Genomic DNA, 22,379 nt, shown 5'->3' with positions numbered 1-22,379 from the left:
GACCACTAAACGATTCTGAAGATTGGCTTAAGGGCTTAAAAATTGCATAGGAGATGTTTGGATATTTGCCTGCGACGTAACAAACGGGGAAAATTTGAATTGAGTAACTGATTTTGGACAAAGCAGCGCTGTTTTTTTTGGCTCATTTAAACTGGTTCATTCCTCAGTCGTTCCTTGTTTTTGTTCATCATTTGTTTTTTAATATGTAGCCATTAAACCACACTCCTTGTTATTTAATGCGCTGTTACCGTGGCTACCAACTGAAACTGAACCAAATGAAGTAGTGAAGCTTGTCCACTGTCTACAAATGACTCAAATATCTGTTATTTCAGGGTTTTGAATTAAACTAGTCCCTACGTTCTACTCAGAGCAGTTGAGTATTTGTTTACCTGTTACCATGGTGATAGTGCAGCGTGATTTAACTGATGCCGGAACTACTTTAATGCACGGCAGTTAGACGTTGTAATTCTCACCGACTGTGGTAAACTACGCTGTAATGACTCGATCTACAGTATTTAAACAGTTTAAACGTGAATACTGTTTCCTGTTTTCACTTGAATCGCTTTGTATAACGGCCTCTGGGTTAACGTAGCACGCTAGCTAGCTCACTGTGCCTCAAAGCTAACAGTCACTTTCGTTAAAATCTAAAAGCATAAAATAAACAACCTATTAAAATTCAAATGAACTCAAATACTGACGGACGCAAGTAAAGATATTTATATGTAGAATACTTCATGTTTATCCCGAGTCCAGCTCCGTTTCCCAGTCTGTTCCGGTTCTTCTTTTGCTTCCTCCCTGTTTTTCTCTGCAACTGCCGTTTATTTCGCTAGTTTGTTGATCAGTAAAGAGACACACTAAAGCTCTGTATTTGAACGACTTTCACTTGCATCTATACAATTCTGAATCTGCATTAATCGCTGCTTGAGTTGCCCGTTTCTGAGTTTATTTCCCTAGTTTCCCACATTAATTCCCCAAAGTGCAGGAGATTTTAGTTGATATTAAATAAAACGTTCATTCCTCAGATGTTTATCGCCTGATTTGTCACGTTAAGAGTCACCTGTTTGAAGGACACTCTCTGTTGCGTCCAGTTTACCTGCGTGATAAATGCTTCTGTTTGTGGCGTTTTAATATCTACCACGCCTCAAAATTTTACGCAACAACAGTTTTACCTACGACGCAACAAAACTGTCAAAATGCAAACCGAGTGATAAAGCGGCTCTAACTTTAAGACTCATTAAAATCGCGTCATTCCTCAGTCTGCCAACAGGGGGAATCCTTGCCGTGTCTGCTGTCAGTATTATTTCTGGTTAAGTATTCATTTTATTTGTGTAGTGTTTAACATGTTGTCAGTGACGTCCATGCGCAGCTCCCCGTCCACCGTTTAACCCTAACCCCCTGACCTCTGACCCCTGACCTCTAACGCACCCGCAGCTCTCTGTCCACTGTAAATATTTATTCATTTTAACATGACTAGAAGATAAAACTGGACAGGAAGTAGTGACGCTAACAGAGAGGTAGAGGGCGCTCTCGTGCACGCAGCCAATTTGCGTCAGTAGAAAATTATACACTGGTCGCTTACAATAAAAAAGTGTTTGATGCTGTTGAGATATTCATGTTTATAAATGATAAAAGGTCGACGTAAACACAGTAGCCGCGTGGTCATGTGACTCACTCGCGCCGTGTCGGGCGTCTCAGCCACGAGGAACATGAAGTTGAGGTTGACCAGGTCTGTGCCGCTGCAGATGCAGATGATGCAGCCCTCCAGATCAGCCTCCGTTTTCCCCACCGCCTCGAACGAACACAGGATCTTTGGGTCCTGGAAAAGAAGGAGAAAATACAGAAGCGTTTAAAGATCATGTGATGTGTATCATGTGGATTTAATTCCCTTTTTAATCACATTTTTAGAGGTTAGTATTTTACATTAAAGGGTCATATTACACATATTCACTTTATGTTGTTTCCTCGTCACAAACAGACCTGGAGTTGTGTTTTGTTTCATTCACACGTTTAACACACAAACCTGCATATTTAGGCTCAGTTCTATTCTCAAACGCTCTGTTCCACCTTGTGATGTCATCATGTGGTGATACAGGAAGTGCTCCACTGTGTTTTTAAACTCCACACACCTTCACTTCTAGAATCATTTGGATGATTTCAGCCCTGGAATTGACAATCAACTGAAGGTAAAAGGAGCTGTTAACTTGAAAACTACCACTTGATGACATCACAAGGTGGAACAGAGCGTTTTGAGATGTAGACAGACATGTATGAATGAAAGAAAACACAACTCCAGGTCTGTTTTTGAGGAGGTAGCAGCATTAGAACATGACTTAAAGCTCACAAGAGTCAATTTTGCGCAATATAGGACCTTTAAAACAATGTCTACATTTGGAAATCGCACTTAGGCGTTTAGACGTCGGAGCGCCCTCTGCTGTCAGCATTTTTGAGCGCTCAGAAAAGACGACTTTGGTTCAATGGAAACGTGTCGGTGAAGCAAAACACAACTGCAGGTCTGTTTAGAACGAGGGGAAACAGCGCAACAAGGTTAAAACGTCCAAAAAATCTCTTGCATAATGTTTTTTAAATGAAATGTGCCAACGTTATTCTCGAGCTGGATATTTTACATATTTTAAACGGATTTTAATTTATCTGTTTTATTGCTCTGGCGGTGGGTGTCTCTTGACCTTGAAAAAAATAAAAAATAAAATCTCCAGAAATTTCCAGGAAAAATAAAGGTAAATTAAACAAAATAAACTGAACTGTTTTGGTGAGGTCATAATTTCTTAGAATTCTCAAATTTTCATTCTTTCTTCGCGTAATTTTTTTTAGCGCCAACGCCTATTCACCTTATTCTGGACGTTGCCGTGGGCGACGCCTTGGTGAGTTTGGGTTGTATTATTTTGTGTGGAGCGGGTGATTTTGTGAAGTTGTATTGGGACTTCAGAGCCGTTTTAAAACCTCCAGAGAATCGTTGAGGTGTCGACACAAATCAACACGACTTTTGATCAGATTTTTGAGGCGAAACTTTTCCCGAATTCGCCATCGAAAAGAACGGGATTCCTTCTTAACCACAAAGGAAGCGCAGTTTGGAGCGTTTAGAAACAAAAGTAGGCGGGACCAAGTAAGGCCAATAAATATCTTTGAATTTTGGCTTCATGAAAACTTCCTTTAAAAAAAAAACATACCTCAGAATTATGTAACGGTTTAAAATCTAAATGTCTGGTGATAAACATTTAAAGTGACACTTGCTCCTGTTTTTAATGTTCTAAAAAGACCTGAATGCAGTTATTTGTTTGTGTTTTGTTTGTGTGGTTCTATATTTCATTGTGTTCTCCCTGTAGAAATAAAGAGAAATAAAATGAATACATGAAATGAAAAAATAGAATGTGATATTGACAGATGATTTTTTTTAAAGTTCGAAATCAGTATCGCGCGTTTTTTTTCTTAGTTTTGAAATCAACAACTACTATTAATGCATCAAAATGTAATGTTCTATATACAAAAATAACATGTGCACAATAAAAACGTCATATCAGGTACAACATTACGTGAAACTGACTCTTTTGAGGTTTAAGTCGTGTTCTAATGTTGTTTCCTCCTCAAAAACAGACCTGGAGTTGCGTTTTGTTTCATTCACACTTTATTATTCGTCTGTAACATCTCCAAAGCTCAAAACGCTCTGTTCCACCTTGTGATGTCATCAAGTGGTAGTTTTCCAGTTAACAAGTCAACTTTTATGTTTAGTTCAACAGAGATTGGTAAATCCGGGGCTGAAATGATCCAAATGGCGGTTTCAAGATTCTAGACGATGTGATAATGTCATACTGCCAGATGGGGGCGCAAAAGCCAGATTTTCCTATTGAACATTGTACTTTGTCATGTAATATCTAAAAGGTAAATTCACAAATGTTCAGCGTAATCATTTCTGTTCATGTGTAGCCCCCAGAACTCAGAACTGCTTAATAGCTTTTAAAGACTTAATCAATTTTACCTATGACGTAACAATCCTGGGAGTGTTTTTTGGGAGATGTGGACAGACTAATAATAAAGTGTTACTCGAACATGTGTGAATGAAACAAAACACAACTCCTGGTCTGTTTTTGAGGAGGAAACAGCGTTAGAACACGACTTAAAGCTCATAAGAGTCCATTTTGTGTAATATAGGACCAACAAAAATTTAAAAAAATCTGATCTGAAACACGCCAAATGAGCACTTCCTGCATTACCACGTGACATCACAAGGTGGAATGGAGTGTTTTCTTGTTTGAGAGATGAACGCAGGGTAAATCTGCAGGCTTTGTGTGTTAAATGTGTGAATAAAACAAAACACACCTCCTGGTCTGTTTGTGATGAATAAACCACATTAGAACAGAGATCAGACGCTTTAAAAACGTAAAAACACGCTGGTCTTCGCTCGCAGGCTCCTGGTCTACGTGAGGGACGTGCCGTGTTCTCCGTGTGATTGAACACAGCGGCGTTTTCAGAGCAGAGACTGTGAACGCTCAGAGCTCTTCATTAGATTACACCGTAACATGAAACAGCTCCGAGGTCTGTATAACCTGGTTATCCTCAGAGGAGCCCCCTGCTGGAGGGGAGAGGCCGGAGCAAGTGTCTCAACCTCTTCAAATCATCACAATATTCATTTTAACTTTCATTTAAGCGTCTATACTTTAAAATTTTCTCCTGGTTTCCACAGTAACACAAATTTCTACCTCAACCAACATATTTACAGTCACTTTTTTTTCTGATAAGTTGCCATGTCTGAATATTTCCACAGGTAATCCTCCCAAAAAATTAGATATATACAATTTCATCAGTTTTCTCTCCTCTATTTAACTTTTTCTATTTAAATATTTTTTCCCAAGATGCTAATACAAACACGCAGCTGTGATGAACACCTTTGGTTTGTCAAAAATGCTCACGGTAAGTCTGGAGATGATTTATGGACTTAATAAGTTTTACCTATGACGTAACAATCCTGGGAGCATTTTTGTGGCGCTCAGAGGGAGAGGACTTACTAAACTGGATTCATGAAACAAATGATATAATTCCAAGTCAATTTTGCATTAGTAGATATCGTTTAAAGTTTCAAGTGTTCAAAGATGTCCTCTTTTTCCCTTGTCCTCCGCTTTTAGAAAAGTTACTACAGTCACAACTAGAATTTTTAGGTATCTGTACTTTACTTAAGTCAGTTTTACAGTAGATACTTTTGAGAGCAGTATTTGTACTTTCTACTCCACTAGATTTTTGAACAGGACTGAAAAGTAAAAAGTAATTTTCATGTGAGTTGAGGGATTATTTTTACCATCCTGACTGAAAAGTTAAGAAATATTTTCATATTTTTACCGTGACCAAAATATTTGTCATTTTGAATCAATATCACGAAATTTACACTTTAACAACTGAACAAAACTTGTGTGAAACAGTTTTAGTTTTTACTCCTAAAGTACATTTTTAAACATGTACTTAAACTTTTACTTTTCAGCATAACATGGCTTAAAGCTCAAAAGAGCCAATTTTGTGTAATATAAGACTTTTAAATATTATATAAATGTAACAGGGCACTACAGACTAATTAAAACATGAAGAAGAATGAGTTTTGTGTTGAGTTGTACAGATCAGGACTCACCTTTGGGACGGCGCCCACTCGGATGCTGTTGATGAGGGAGCACTCCAGGACCTGCCCCTCCTGCAAAAAGACGTCAGGAAACACACGAGTGAGACTCAGTCAGGTCAGATTCATCTGTCACACTGTGGGGAGAGTTTAGAGATGCAACAGCAAAGTACGGGAGGGGCAGTGGAGGAAAAACTAAGAGATGGAGAGATAGAGAGAGAGTGATAGATAGATAGATAGATACAGTAGGACAAAAAAGTATTTACGCAGTCACCAATTGTGCAAGTTCTGCCACTTAAAAAGATGAGAGAGGCCTGTAATTTTCATCAGAGGTTCACTTCAACTATGAGAGACAAAATCACATTGTGTGATTTTTAAAGAATTTATTTGCAAATTATGGTGGAAAATAAGTATTTGGTCAATAATAAAAGTTCGTCTCGATGATTTGTTATATGACCTTTGTTGGCAATGACAGAGGTCAAACGTTTTCTGTAAATCTCCAGAGGTTTTCACTGTTGCTGTCGTTTGGTCCTTTCCTCCTGCAGATCTCCTCTAGAGCAGTGATGTTTTGGGGCTGTCGCTCGGCAACACTGACTTTCAACTCCCTCCAGAGATTTTCTATGAGGTTGAGATCTAGAGACTGGCCACTCCAGGACCCTGAAATGCTTCTTACTCCTTCGTCGGCCGGGCGGTGTGTTTGGGATCATTGTCATGATGAAAGACACAGACATATTTCATCTTCAATGCCCTTTGCTGATGGAAGAATGTTTTCACTCAAACTCTCACGTTACGTGGCCCCATTCATTCTTTCCTTTACACAGATCAGTCGTCCTGTTCCCTTTGCAGAAAAACAGCCCTGAAACATGATGTTTCCACCCTCATGATTCACAGTAGGTCTGCTGTTCTTTGGATGCAACTCTGCATTTTTTCTACTCCAAACACAACGAAGTTCAGGTTTACCAAAAAGTTCTATTTTGGTTTCATCTGACTATATGACATTCTCCCAATCCATTTCTGGATCATCCAAATCCTCTCTAGCAAACTTCAGATGGACCTGGACACGTACTGGCTTAATCAGGGGGACACGTCTGGCACTGCAGGATTTGCGTCCCTGGCGGCGCAGTGTGTGACTGATGGCAGCCTCAGATAGAGGGACATTATCTGTGGTCTTGTATTTCTTTCATTTTCTAATAATTTCTCCCACAGTTGATTTCTTCACACCGAGCTGCTTACCTATTGCAGATTCAGTCTTCGGGGCCTGGTGCAGGTCTAGAGTTTTGTTTGTGGTTCCTTTGACAGCTCTTTGGTCTTGGCCAGGCGTCTTTTACACTGATGAGTTCAAACAGGTGCCATTAATACAGGAAACGAGTGGAGGACAGAGGAGCCTCTTAAAGAAGTTACAGGTCTGGGAGAAACAGAAACCTTGCTTGTTTGTAGGTGACCAAATAATTATTTTACTGAGGAATTAACCAATTAATTCATTAAAAAATCCTACATTGTGATTTCCTGGATTCTTTCCCCCCACTCCTTCTCTCATTGTCAAAAACAGATAAAACTAAACTAGGACCAAAGGAGGGCAAAAAGACTACAACACAACAATACAATTTCATATTACACTCTATAAAATAAAAAAAACTCCTTTGTCAGATGATGAGCTGGCTGTAGCAGATGTAGTCGCTCTGATGCTGTTTGCAATAACCGTCATGTTTATTGTGTTATGTGGACGACACTCTCTGCGTTCGCTCTGTGTTTCTGGAGCTGTTACCTTTCCCTCGCTCTTCCAGGTGATGAAGAAGCCATTTTCATCCACCTTCATCTGGCAGTTGGGCTCAAACATGTACGGGTCCTGCCACAAAATAAAACACAAAAACAACTAAAAACTGAAGATTCAAGACTTTTATTGTCATTGTCATAATAAAACAACAAAATGACGTTTAGAGCATCAAACGTGGCGTAGGAAGAGTCTTAGAATAAAGGGCAGATCATCGACCGTATAAAGACGTGGATGAAGTGAAGTTGAAGGTAACGCCCCTCTTCCGCCAACACCGCTAATTAAGCATGGAGCGGGCGCTTAGCAACACTGTCAATCAGACCTGTTGCTAACGCTAGCGAGAGTGACCTCGGGGAAAGAAGACGCCTGATTTGTCTGTTTTTAATGTTCATATCTTGATTTACAGACACAATAGAGAAATAAAAAAAACAGGATCATGTAGAGGGTTAATACGAACATAAGGCTCAGCAGCAGTTACAGAGAGAGCGGTGACAGTTTTTAAATGTAAAGTGAATTGTAGCTGGCGTCGATGGAGCCAGAAGAGCCAGAGCCTATTTGGAATGCGACAGCTATGCATCCATTTATATATAAAGACTATGGATTAAAACTAGCACAGACTAATGTGTGCACTCTATGGCTCTGGTTTGTGCTCTATGGGTCCCACTTCCACTCTATGGGTCCTGTCTGCGCTCTATGGGTCCTGTCTGCGCCCTATGAGTCCTGTCTGCGTCCTATAGCTCCTGTCTGCGCTCTATGGGTCCCGTCTGCGCTCTATGGGTCCCGTCTGCGCTCTATGAGTCCTGTCTGTCCTCTATGGGTCCCGTCTGCGCTCTATAGGTCCTGTCTGCACTCTACGGGTCCCGTCTGCGCTCTAAGGGTCCTGTCTGCGCTCTATGGGTCCTGTCTTTGCTCTACGCGTCCTCTTTATTTGAGGGAGTTACTTCAGCCCGAAACTCCAACCAAGGCCAGGCTCAAGACCAGAGGTGACAGCGCCTTTTCCGTGGCAGCGCCCGGACTATGAAACAGCGCCCTCTGCCTGTCAGATCCTCTCGGTCTTTAACACAGTTTAAGATTAGATTTAAAACCCTCCTGATGCCCATTACTTTTCAAGCACTGTGGGAAATTTTGAGTGCACTACTTTTTCACCAACTGGACATTCAGACAGAGCTAAAAATGGCGTGACCTTTGAACAGCGCCCCCTGTAGGGAATCATTTGGAATATTCATCTTGTTTACATTACAGTATTAGTAAAGTCGTTTTCGTGCGTCGTGCCGTAATGACCCTGCCGCCCGGGAGCACAACGCCGTAAACCTCTGTAGCTTCTGTTGGTGAATCGTTTGGTGAATCGGAGCCGGAGCAGATCCCAGGACCACGGAATAAAAGAATATCACTGTACTGGGTCAGTGTTCTCATTTTAGCACAGGGGACACGGTGACACAGGTGTAATGGACGACAGGAGTCTGCTGCTGCTGCTTCTGTCCCGATGAGACTGAAGAGACACACTCAGGTATATTAAAGGGGCACTGTGTAACTTTCCTGGTGAGAGGGTTCGCCACATACTGCTTTACATAAACTTACTGCTGCTTACGGTTACTGCTTTGCCTTCCATGTGCCAATAAAAAAAACCCATCTGTAACTGAATAATCGCAGGATAAATCAAGATAAATAAGTTTAATGCCATACTGTGGAACATTTCTGGGAAGACATGAACGTGTGAGTGAACGTGTGAGCGGTTCCTTGATGTAAAACGCTTTGAGTGACTTGAAGGTGGAAAAGTGCTGTATAAAAATGTGAACAGTCAAAAAAAAACAAAAAAAAAACATCATCATGAGAAAACTGTCAACTAAACCTCCACCAGAAAAGTTACATAGTACATCTTTACGTCAAATCAAGTAAACAGCTGGAGTGAAAAGACCACGTTTTCAAAATGTGTACAGTGGTCCCTGGTTTATCGCGGGGGTCACGTTCTAAAATAACCCACAATTGGCGAAATCTACGAAGTATCAGCTTTATTTTTTACATTATTCTCTCTGTTTTTGTCTGTAAAACCCCTCACCACACACTTTATACACTTTTCTCACACAGGCGTTAACATTTTCTCACATTTCTCTCTCGTTTAAACTCTCTCAAAGTTCAAACCTTCGTAGGCGTCTTTGTCGGTGCAGAACGTTTCATTGACGTTGTGGGTTTTGTCGGGGAGAAAACAAATCGCAAACGTACAGCACTTCAGAGTCACACTGAGATCCAACGTTTATGTAAATTTGTCTGAACACATTCTGTACTGGACAGGAGACACGGCACGGAGGAGACTGATGGACAATGGTCTACAGTCCAACAGCCAATCAGGACGCACGACACAATGGTCTACAGTCCAACAGCCAATCAGGACGCACGACACAATGGTCTACAGTCCAACAGCCAATCAGGACGCACGACACAATGCACGTTCAGATGATATAAAAAAAAAACATGTAAAATTGCGCAAAAAAATCAGCTGTGATTCATTCCAATATGTAGAAAGTATCAGTACTTTTATATGTACTCTCCCAAATCTTTTTATTTTATTTATTTATTTATTTATTTCGAGCACATTATCAGGTTCACTTAAAGCGCATTTCACAAATTAATCCTTATATAAGCTCAAAAAGGAGTGGGGAAAAAAACAACGTATTAAATCCCACCTTTATCTTCATTTAAGACGTAAATTCAACGCTTCATCTTCACTATTTTAACAACTTCTTACACATTTATCCAACACAAACTCAAACTCGAGCTCACTTCCTGTTTGAACGCGGTGGATTACAGCAGGTTGCGCTTTAATAAATTATTGTTCCAGATTGAAGTTTAGTTCGTTTTCAGACCTGACACTTGACAAACTAAACCCTGAATCTATTAAAAGGATTGAAAAACCAGAAGAACCTCATTGGACGTTTAGCTTTTTGTGTCTCTGTGGACGTTTTGGACTCTGACGCAAAAAAAAAAACACTCAAAAAAACAATAAAACATGGCGGACTGATTGCTTTTAGACGTTCCATCCTGAGCTCAATCGATTGGAGCGATAATTATCCACACATTTACATTTTAATCAGAAATAATGGCTTTAAAACGTCACATAGACATAATGTACACGTCCCATGATCCTCTCTGGCGACTGTTGGACGTCCTCGTACATTCTCTGTGATTGTATTGGTAAAAGGATGTTCAGTCGCCATGGAAACCACGTCTCGATTGATCGTAAATTGCGAGAGTCAAACGTCCTCAATTGACCGGGAGGGACTAATAACAGGTGACCTTTGACCTGCGGCGGCGCCATCCCAAACAGAGCAATCACCGGAAATCTATGGATCGATAGAACTTCACTGGAGACGATCGAAACGGACGGAAAGAGAGAGACGGGAAAGGTATAGGAGAGAGAGGAGGGAGAAAGAGAGGTGAAAGAGAGAGGGGGGGGGGGAGGAAAGAGATAAAGAGGATAGAGTGAAGACGGGAGAGGAGGGGAGAGAGGGAGAGAGAGAGAAGGTGGATTTGACAAGGGAAAGAAAGAAAAGGAAGATAGAGACAGAGAGAGAGACAGAGAGAGAGAGAGACAGAGAGAGAGAGAGACAGAGAGAGAAAGAGACAGAGACAGGGAGACAGAAAGAGAAAGAGAGAGAGCAATAGAGAGAGAGAGAGACAGGGAGACAAAGAGAGAGTGAGTGATAGAAGAGAGAGAGACAGAGAGAGACAGGGAGAGGGAAAGAGACAGAGACAGGGAGACAGACAGAGAAAGAGAGCGAAAGAGATGGGGAGACAAAGAGAGAGAGCAATAGAGAGAGACACACAGAGAGAGACAGGGAGACAAAGAGAGAGTGAGTGTTAGAGAGAGAGAGAGAGAGAGAGAGAGATAGGGAGACAGAGAGCGACAGAGAGACAGAGAGAGACAGGGAGAGAGAAAGAGACAGACAGGGAGACAGAAAGAGAAAGAGAGAGAAAGAGACGGGGAGACAAAGAGAGAGAGAGAGCGAAAGAGAGAGACACACAGAGAGAGACGGGAGACAAAGAGAGAGTGAGTGATAGAGAGAGAGAGACAGAGAGATAGGGAGACAGAGAGCGAGAGAGAGAGACAGAGTAAGAGAGATAGAGAGACAGAAAGAGAGAGAGGGATGGGGGAGTAAGAGCAGAGAGAGGGGAGCAGAGAGAGTAAGAGAGAAGAGAGAGATACAAGAAGGGATAGAGGGAAGATGAAGAGAGGGGGAGGAAAGAAAGAGGGTAACGTAGTGAATGTAGCAAGCGAAAAGAGAGAGAGAGAGGAGGGGAAGAGGGGAAAGAGAGAAAACAGAGCTCAGTGTCCAGTAGGCTCATCGTGGTCCATGGTGTGTACGAGTCTTATACTTGTACTTGTACTTTTACTACTAAAACTATTCAGGAAAGGTTCATTTCTGTCCTGTGAATGTGACTTGTTGAGTATCGATACCTGCTCAAACGAGTATCTAGTTTCGATACTAGTTTCAGTATCGTTTAGCATCAGATTTTCGATTCTTTTCACAGCCCTGCCACATTAACAGAAGTGTGTAGTCCTTGGTTATGTAACTGAGTCTATTTAAGGTATAAGTTATTCTACAGGCGTATCTGTATTTTGAACGTAAACGTCAAGTACAGAGGCGTTTGATTCAACAGGAGCAGCGCGCGAGGCCGGTCCCGTAAAGATTTCCTTTTCAAGGTCGACGCGACACATCGGCTACAAAAAGCCCACATTATATTGACATTCAGGAATGACAAACGGCTCAGAGGGACCAGAGGAGCTGCCCTATTTGCGCCACATATTTAGAGTCATAACTGTGTCAACACGCTACATGCTAACCGCCGCAATGTGACCCTGTTAGCATCCAGGCCAGTCCGGAGCCCGTCCTGCTGCTTCTGGCTCACATTCACAGCGCTAACACACAGAGGAGTTCTACAGAGGCGACGGGACTAATTTAGATTTGACTTTGGTCGAAATGGGGCTAGCGTAGCGTGTGAGAAGTTAGCATGTTTGTCTCATTGTTTGGTGAGACTTTACGATGTAACTGCACTTTAATTAGCCTCAATGAAGCCCGAGTGGCAAAGATGTAATTGGTTTATCTTTATTTGTGCAGGGAGAACCCGACGAGACGACTGAGGACGGAAAAGTACGACTGTGTAACTGCAAAGATCGATTTGAAACGTGAGAAACAGGAGCAGGTGTGGAAATGTTTATCTCATTTTTAAAGTTCTGCAGTGGCTCTTTAACTTTTGCATCTCACGTTTTAGTTTGGACAGTTTTTAGACGTAGAAAAGCATGAGATCTCCTCCTCTCCTCTTTCTCTCTCCTCCTCCATCCCCCTCGGTCCATCCCACCTCGCTCTATCCTCCTGCCCTCTCTTTGTTTTCTCCTCTCTTATCTGATCCTTTTTCTCTCCTCCTCTCTTATCCACTCCTCTTTGTCTCCTCTTCTCCTCTTTCACTCTCTCTCGCTGTCCTCCTCTCCTCTCTGTCTCCTCCTCTCTTATCCACTCCTCTTTTTATCCTCCTCTCCTCTTTCTCTCCTCCTCTCTTATCTGCTTTTCTTTCTCCACCTCTGCTCTTTCTCTCCTCCTCTCCTCTCAGTCTCCTCCTCTCTTATCTGCTTTTCTTTCTCCTCCTCTGCTCTTTCTCTCTCTCTCCTCCTCTCCTCTTTGTCTCCTCCTCTCTTATCCACTCCTCTTTTTACCCACCCTCTTTTTCTCCTCTTCTCTGTCTCATCCTCTCTTATCCACTCCTCTTTGTCTCCTCTTCTCCTCTTTCTCTCTCTCTCTGTCTCCTCCTCTCTTATCCACTCCCTCTTTTTCTCCTCCTCTCCTCTTCGCTTATCTGCTCTTCTCCTCCTCTCCTCTCTCTCCTCCACTCCTAATTCTCTCCTCTCTTTTTCTCCTCCTCTCCTCTTCTCTTATCTGCTCTTCTCCTCCTCTCCTCTCTCTCCTCCACTCCTAATTCTCTCCTCTCTTTTTTCCTCCTCTCCTCTTCTCTTATCTGCTCTTCTCCTCCTCTCCTCTCTCTACTCCACTCCTAATTCTCTCCTCTCTTTGTCTCCTCCTCTGTTATCCACTCCTCTTTTTCTCCTCTTCTCCTCTCTGTCTCCTCCTCCCTCTCTCCTCTCCTCCTCTTTTATCTGCTCTTCAGATCATTGGACAAAGGCTCAACACCGACTGAGCAGGAACAATTTACTCTGAAAGAACAACATTTTATAAAAGTCTCGAGCTTCATTTAACAAAATAAAAGTGTCGCCTTATGTCTGTATGTGTCAAAAATCATTATGAGTTTGGGGCGTTGTTTACAGTGCGGTTGCTAGGTAACAGTGGGGAAATGACGTGTCCAACCAGGAAGTAAAACTATAAACTTCAACAAAATAGTTCAATACAGGGAAGAGTAGGCACGATTATTACAGTAAACGTTTAATAATGAACAAAAAAACACATAAAACTAACTCTTTTCGACCTCCCTCCGTCTCTCTCGTTCCCTCCCTTAAGAAAATAAAAGTGGAGAAGGAAGGGACGTCACAGTGGGCGTGTCACAGTGGGCGTGTCACAGTGGGCGTGTCACAGCGGGCGTGTCACAGCGGGCGTGTCACAGTGGGCGTGTCACAGTGGGCGTGTCACAGCGGGCGTGTCACAGCGGGCGTGTCACAGCGGGCGTGTCACAGTGGGCGTGTCACAGTGGGCGTGTCACAGTGGGCGTGTCACAGGTGGAGGTTAAACGGGGGTAGATCAGCAAAATGGCGTCTTGAAAATAGTCGATTAAAGATTAAACTCAAACATGAATCAGTCCAAACACAACTTCAGACGCTCAACGAGAAGAAACGACTAGAACATGGAGAAAAGTCTGAAAAGTTGATTTACAGAACAGGTCTGATTTAAGGCGTTTTATATTAATATTCCAATTTAAAATATCCACATTTTTAAATATTGTCATTGGTTATAACTATATAGCAGATAAAACCATCATATGTCTTCTGTAAGTTTATCAAAAATCTTTTCAAATACTAAATCCTGTAATCATCTGAACTTCACGTCCTACTTCACTCACATTGACTGTATTGTTACTTTGGAAAGATCCAGAATATTGACAAAATATGAGCCTTAAAGGGCCCGTGATGCACCATTTTTTAATCTGTTCTAATGTCGTTTCCTCGTCACAAACAGACCTGGAGTAGTGTTTTGTTTCATTCTCACATGTTCATCACACAAACCTGCAGATTTAGTCCGAGCTCTTCTCTCAGACAGAAAACGCTCTGCTCCACCTTGTGATGTCATCATGTGGTAATACAGGAAGTGCTCCGCTGTGTTTTTAAACTCCACACACCTTCATTTCTAGAATCATTTGGATCATTTCAGCTCCTGTAATTGCTATAAAAAACTGAACTAAAGTTAAAAGGAGCTGTTCACTTTGAAAACTACCACTTGATGACATCACAAGGTGGAACAGAGCATTTTGAGGTTTGGAGATGTGACAGACTAATAATAAACAACAAACAAAACACAACTCCGGGCCTGTTTTTGAGGAGGTAACAGCAGTAGAACATATTTCGTGTAATATAGGACCTTTACTAATTATATTTACTATTAAAACAGGTTGACGTCATTAAATCTGCTCGTGGACAGAACCGGACCCGGAGCTGGAGTTAACTCGTTTAGCGCCGGTTAAACTCGTCTCGCTGCAGCTGTAATGAACCTGATGAATGTTGAGCGCCGTCCACGGACCACTGACCACAGCAGTGACGCACGCAGGGGGCAGGGGGCGCTGTATTTTCAGATACTACACTGAGATGATGTCACTACACTGTCCTTTACACATCCATATTTGTCTATATTTGTCGGTGGAACGTTGAGTAAAAGTACTAAAGCGCTGTACTCAAGTAAAGTACAGATACCTAAAATGTTTACTTAAGTACATTTCAAAGTGGATACTGTTTACGTCACTACATTTTGGAACAGGACTGAAAAATAAAAGTGTTTTTCTAATAGTTTGAGAGCTGCTGAAAAGGCTGAGGTTTTATTTAACACATTTGCACTTTCAGCAAACACCAAACAAAAAAACAACAAAAAAACAAATAAAAAAACAGCTAGAATAAAAAGATCGATTGAGTTGTTTCTGTTGAACAAAATTCAGCACAAATCTTTATAAAAATCTCCACATCTGAAGCTTTATAAGCCTCAAAATCTGCAGACTTTTTACTCTTTAAGTCCATTTTTAAACTAGTACTTTAATACTTTTGTGATAGTTTAGATACTACTCTGCTCTGTTCTCATATAAAGTGATGTAAGTCATAATGTGATTTCATGAGTAAATAGTTCAAAACTGTAAAGGCTTTGCAATTTACAGCCTTAAAAACAATAAAAATACAGTTATAAATCTGCTAAAATGTGTATTATATTTTATTCCTGTCATTCCACTCAAGGGGATTCTAATCGTATCATCAGTGATCAGCTGCTAAGCCTGGATCATTAGTTTTAGTGATTGTAATGCCTTCAACAGCCACTTGGAGGATTTGGCGCTGTTTCTCCTCAATGTATTAAACTCCTGCGTCAGAGAAACAACGTTAAATCACAACTATAAATCACTTTAAATCAGTGTTGTCAACCACATTTTCACCGAGGGCCACATCAGCAAAATGTCTGCTCTCATGTGCCAGATGTAAAATAAATCTAACAACTTTTTTACTTTTTAATTAACTGTTTCTGTATTTATTACTTATTCAAGTTACAAATATTGCATATGTATTTGCCTAGATGTAAAAATATGACTGTGTAACTGTGTATCTCTTGATAAAATGACATTTTAAGACCATCATAACTTTAATTTACCCTGTTGAGGGCCACATAAAATGATGCGACGGGCCACATTTTGCCCGCCGGCCTCGAGTTTGACACGTGCTCTAAATCAGTTTTTCATGTGATACTTTTACTGGAGTATTTTTTTGCTCCGGTATCTGTACTTTTACTTAAGTAGCGAACCTGAGTACTTCTTCCACCGCAGTATTTGTCCGACTGTATCAAAGCGTGACACGAGCGTCTACGGGGGAGACACTAGTGAACGACAAAGACGCCGTCGACACAGAGTAAAGCTGCGTAAAGGCGCACTGACCAAAAAGCTCTTTATTTACCTGCACTTTTCTCAGTGTAAGTTCCACAGAGCTGACCTGTAACTTGGCCTGGTGGCATTACCTGGAATTATTATCTCTGGCTCCAATTCACTTTCTATTGTAAAACTGTGTCCTCTCTGTGTTCCTGCTGCTCAGACTCATTTTGGTCTTAAATGTTCACATTAACCCTCTACATGATCCTGGGGTTTATTTATTTTTTATTTTTTTTGTGATTTTGAATTTTATTTTATTATTATTAGTATTATTATTTTTGTTTTTATTTTAGTTATTTTTACTATATATATTTTATACGTTATTTTGAGGTTTATTTATTTATTTATTTATTTTTGTTTTTTTTTTTAATTTTTTTTTTGGTTTTTTTTTTTTTATTTTGAATTTTATTTTATTATTATAATTTTTTTTTTTTTTTATTTTAGTTATTTTTACTAAATATATTTTAGACGTTATTTTGAGGTTTATTTGTTGTTGTTTTTTTTTTATTTTTTATTTTTTTTTTATTTTTTGTAATTTTCAGTTTTTTTGTTTTGTTTTTTTTGTAAAACCGTCTCCTCTCTCTGTCTCTGCTGCTGTCAGACTCGTCATTTTGGTCTTAAATGTTCATATTAACCCTCTACATGATCCTGTTTTTTTTTATTTCACTATTTATATGAGCATTAATAAAATAAATCAAGCGTCTTCTTTCCGCGGCGTCGCTGCCCTGTACAAACTAACGTGACGACGTGGTTTCGCTGTGACATCTCGGCTCTTACCTCGTCAAATCGGTCGAACAAGGCCCCCTCCTGCATGAACTCCGGGAGGGCCCTCTGCCAGTTAAACTCGTAGGACTTGGTCATGGCTGCTCAGAAAACCTGGAGATGAGAGACAAGAAGATCAGAGACGGTTTTAGACAAAATGTGAAACACAGAACTCGTCTGAACTTAATATCGACGTTAGTGTCAGAAAAAAGATCCGATATCGCACAAGTATCAGAAAGTCTCTACATAGACCAGCATCAGGACTGAACCAGGACTGAACCAGGACTAAACCAGGACTGAACCAGGACTGAACCAGGACTAAACCAGGACTGAACCAGGACTAAACCAGGACTGAACCAGGACTGAACCAGGACTAAATCAGGACTGAACCAGGACTAAACCAGGACTGAACCAGGACTGAACCAGGACTAAATCAGGACTGAACCAGGACTAAACCAGGACTGAACCAGGACTGAACCAGGACTAAATCAGGACTGAACCAGGACTGAACCAGGACTGGACCAAGACTAAACCAGGACTGAACCAGGACTAAACCGGGACTGAACCGGAACTGAACCAGGACTGGACCAGGACTAAACCAGGACTGAACCAGGACTGAACCAGGACTAAACCAGGACTGAACCAGGACTGAACCAGGACTAAACCAGGACTGAAGCAGAACTAAACCGGGACTAAACCCAGAGTAAACCAGGACTAAAGCGGGACTTAGCCAGGACTGAACCAAGGCTAAACCAGGATTAAACCAACAGGTTCCAAACGGTTCTGTTTATCTGTGCCTGAAAGGTTTTTATTCTGCCTCTTCTCTTTTAATGTTAATTTTACGCTGATTATTTATGATTATTAATATTTTAATTTGCCGTATTGTGTTTTTTTAACGTCTTTCTTATTCTGTAAAACACTTTGTGAACCAGTCGTACTTTACAAATAAACTTTGCCTATTTAGAAAACAATTTTATTACGGCTATAAAACAAAATTATCCCATTTCCAATTATAAATATTAGAACTACACAAAATAAAAAGTTTAATTACTTGGTTGCGTTACAAAAAACCCATTAAATTGTGAAGTTAATTTTTATTTTCGCAGCACGGCCCACAGACGATCATCAGCCGCACTAATTCTGTTTCTGTTTTCGATTCAAACCATTTCCAAAAAACCATGAGATAAAAACCACATCAGCCAGACTCATAAAACATGTTTATTACGTCGTGCACATTAACTCCGTCTGCTCCGACTCCACAACAACGCCACATTATTTCCACCGCTGAACGACTTGGGACTTTTATTTGAAAAACTGAAATTGGTGAAAGATTTCGTGTTTATTTGGCGCTAAAATCCCATCGTCGAGTCTTTTTAAACTGTCATCGGAGACTTTATAACCTTAGTCTTGGCGGCTGCAGAATGGAGCTCTGCCACGTCACATCCAGAGCCAAAAACAAGAAGAAATGTGTTTGGAACCATTTATTAAGCTGCAAAAGTTACAAGGGTAAAAGAACAAGTTGTGAGTTCGCGTAATTTCTTCACCCCGGTGTCTCGACGTAGGACCCAGACAGAGAACGATGTTTTTTTTTTCTCGTAGAACGTCAAGATTTGAGTGGACGAACTTTAATTTCTCAGGTGCTCTGAACGCCAACGGCAAATAGTCGCATTTTTATACAGCTCCTTTCCACTTTCAAGCTTTACATCAAGGTGTCTGTGTAATCCCTCAGTCGTCCAGGTTTGATCCACAGCAAAAGATGAAATTTAAATCTGTCAACTGGACAAAAAGTTGTAGGAGTGAAGTCGTTTCGCTGCTCGTCCAAGCCGTTTCATCAGTTCTGGTCAGATTCACTGCCTTATATCTGTCTAACTGCACTGAAACTGTAAACAGATATTGTCTCCAGTTTCAGCCTCAGTTTCAACCTGTAATGGCTGCCTGTTGTTCTCTTTGTTCGTGTTTGTTTTGGGTCTGAGGACAGAGTTGTAGATCGGTGAGAGATGATGTCTCTTCTTTAACTCTCCTCTCAAACTATTTCTTTTCTCTGACTAAAATTTGAAGTTCTCTGTCTTCAAAGGCGGTTAGTGTCTTTGAGATGGAGACGTACGGCAGATTGTGGTCCTGAGCTGCTCCTGTGACAGAGTTGGTGCATCTTCTTATGGAGGAGCTGTTTAGTTTCTCCAGTTTAACGCTCACTTTAGTTTCTCCTCTTTAGTTTCTCCACTTTAGTTTCTCCTCTTTAGTTTCTCCTCTTTAGTTTCTCCTCTTTCTCCTCTTTAGTTTCTCCTCTTTCTCCTCTTTAGTTTCTCCACTTTAGTTTCTCCTCTTTAGTTTCTCCTCTTTAGTTTCTCCTCTTTAGTTTCTCCTCTTTAGTTTCTCCTCTTTAGTTTCTCCTCTTTCTCCTCTTTAGTTTCTCCACTTTAGTTTCTCCACTTTAGTTTCTCCTCTTTAGTTTCTCCACTTTAGTTTCTCCACTTTAGTTTCTCCTCTTTAGTTTCTCCTCTTTAGTTTCTCCTCCTACAACGATTTGTCCAGTTGACGGATTTAAATGTCATATTTTGCTACAGTTTACACCAAGGAACAAGGACGCCCTAAAATGGGAGTGAGAGGGGTTAAGTGCGTTGCCAAAGGACCCGAGGGCAGCATTCATCTGTGGGAGCTGGAATCGCACCACCAACCGGTCAGAACGCTCAACCAACGATGTTTATGTCGACAGAGATTTGAACCAGAACCAGAGCACAGGTCCAGGTGGGATCAGCCAATCTAATTACACATGATAGTTTTAAATTGTTATTATTTTACACAAAACACACAAAACATTCTCACAACAAAACGACATTCCATACCTGTTGTAAAAATGTGCACATCCTGTTATTATTTTGCTAAAGGCTGAATTCAGTGGAGGATTAGGGAAAACTTTTGCAGCTAACGTGATATAAAGTAGGTGGATCTCATAGACTGTTTATATAAATGGACACAGCGAACTCGCTAGCAGCCGAGTTACAAATAGGAAGTGATCAGGGGCGACTCTGGCTCCAATTCACTTTCTATTGAAAAACTGTGTCTCTTCTCTCTGTCCCTGCTGCTGTCAGACTCGTCATTTTTGGTCTTAAATGTTCGTATTAACGCGCTCTACATGGTTAATTTTTTTTTGTTATTTTGATTTTTTTAGTTTTTTATTAATTTTTATTTGTGTTATTTTTAGGTTATTTTTATTTTATTTTATTTTTTTAAAGTTTTATTTTAGTTATTTATTTTTGATATTTTGAGGTGTTTTTTAGGTTCTTTTCCTTTTTTTTTTTTGTTATTTTGAGGTTATTTTTTGTTGATCCTGGGGTTTTTATTTCACTATTGTGTCTGTAAATCAAGATATGAACATTAATAACAGACAAATCAGGCGTCTTCTTTCCCCGAGGTCGCTCCTGTTAGCGTTAGCGACAGGTTTGATTGACGAACCTGCTCCCTCAGCGTTACCGTCATCATCTTCGCTCCCGATTGGCCCTTTGGTTGCTATGATACTCGCAGTCGGAATTCCAAATATGAAATTAGCCGCTATAACTGCTAGCCTTGATGAGCTACGTCACGCTCACTTAGTCCTTTGTGTAAAATGTTCAACAGAAGCCCCCACGCAAAATAACACCACCCCAATGACGATGGCGCCGCCTACGTCAACCTCCGGAGTAAGGCGAATATTGTGAAAACGTGTCCGAAATGGGTTTGAGGTTCACGTCAGCGCCCCCATGAGGAGGAGGCAGAGGTAATAATCTAACAGCTCCTTCTCTTACGTCAAAGCTCAAAGCGTCAAAGCCGAGCGCGACGTCGAGAGAGTGGAAACGACCGGGAGCCTCTGTCTGCGTCTCGGTGGGTTTATTACAAAAACGTCAGGAGCACAAATGGACACACGCAGACAGGGGACATAAAGGACAGGAGGGGGGAGACGAGGGAGACGGACGAGTCGAACAGACGCTAGTGACAGAGAAACAGAGAGCCTAAATTTAGACGGGCACAATATATCGAACTAAAATCAAAGACGGTGCGTTTGCTCGTTTTAAACTCACACCTGCCTCACTCACTTTGTATAAACAAGTGGGCGGAGCGAGTGCGACGTCACCCACGGCGTTCAGCTCCAGTCAAATGAAGCTAATCGAGGCTAGCAGGTATAGCGGCGAATCTGGAGCAGAGTATCATAGCAACCAAAGAGCCAATCCGGAACGAAGCTGTTAATCAAACTTGTTGCTAACGATAGCGGGAGTGACCTCGGGAAAAGAAGGCGCCTGATTTGTCTGTTATTAATGTTCATATCTTGATTTACAGACACAATAGTGAAATAAAAACCCCAGGATCATGTAGAGGGTTAATACGAACATTTAAGACCAACATGAGTCTGACAGCAGCAGAGACAGAGAGAGGACACAGTAAAAAACAAAACAAAACTCAAAATAACTAAAAAAAAAAAACTAAAAAAAAAACCTAAGAAAAAAACCTCAAAATAACTAAAAAAATTAAGAAAAACACAAAAAAAACAACTCAAAACAATTAAAAGAAATGATAATTAAAAATAACAAAAAACCCACCCTCAAAATAACTAAAAAACACAACTCAAAATAACTAAAAAAAACAAACAAGAAAATCAAAATAACAAAAAAAAAAAGAAAAAAACTCCCCTCAAAATAACAAAAAAACAAAAATCCCTAAAAATAAAAAATATATATATATTAAAAAAACTCAAAACAACTAAAAAACAAACAAACCCCAGGATCATGTAGAGGGTTAATACGAACATTTAAGACCAAAATGACGAGTCTGAAGCAGCAGGTACTTCCTATTTGGAACATGCTAGCTAGCGGGTTAGCTATGTCCATTTTATGACCTGCGCATGTTTTTAATGTTTTAAATGCACTTATCTGTGTTTTGCTCATAACAAATGGAGTCTAATTGTCTCCCTGTATAAATAAACATACATAAAACTACATAAAACTCCATATTCTGCAGTGGTGAGCTTGTGTGCCCCGGGACAGACTGACAGAGATGAGGCTGCCAATCTGCGCCATCGGCCCCTCCCACCAACAGTACCTCACGCACACGCTATATTCATACTGGGCAATGTGGGTGAAGTGTCTTGCTCAA

General features: G+C 40.8%; 1 protein-coding gene across 1 annotated transcript in view; it reads right to left on the bottom strand.

Moving 5' to 3' along the window:
* Positions 1 to 22,379, bottom strand: part of LOC117392996 (1-phosphatidylinositol 4,5-bisphosphate phosphodiesterase beta-4-like) — a 136,432-nt gene that overhangs the window by 43,881 nt on the left and 70,172 nt on the right. The window contains exons 4-7 of the mRNA XM_033991166.2: positions 17,271 to 17,369; positions 7,380 to 7,460; positions 5,630 to 5,689; positions 1,673 to 1,816 (exon numbers count right to left, since the gene is read on the bottom strand). Coding sequence (XP_033847057.1) covers positions 1,673 to 1,816; positions 5,630 to 5,689; positions 7,380 to 7,460; positions 17,271 to 17,354 — 369 coding nt within the window. The 5' untranslated portion in view covers positions 17,355 to 17,369. The remainder of the gene's footprint in view (positions 1 to 1,672; positions 1,817 to 5,629; positions 5,690 to 7,379; positions 7,461 to 17,270; positions 17,370 to 22,379) is intronic.

This window comes from Periophthalmus magnuspinnatus, chromosome 24 (genome assembly GCF_009829125.3).
Source record: "Periophthalmus magnuspinnatus isolate fPerMag1 chromosome 24, fPerMag1.2.pri, whole genome shotgun sequence".
Taxonomy (NCBI): domain Eukaryota; kingdom Metazoa; phylum Chordata; class Actinopteri; order Gobiiformes; family Gobiidae; genus Periophthalmus; species Periophthalmus magnuspinnatus.
The sequence above is the reverse complement of the archived record's forward strand: the minus strand, read 5'-3'. Positions and strand labels throughout refer to the sequence as shown.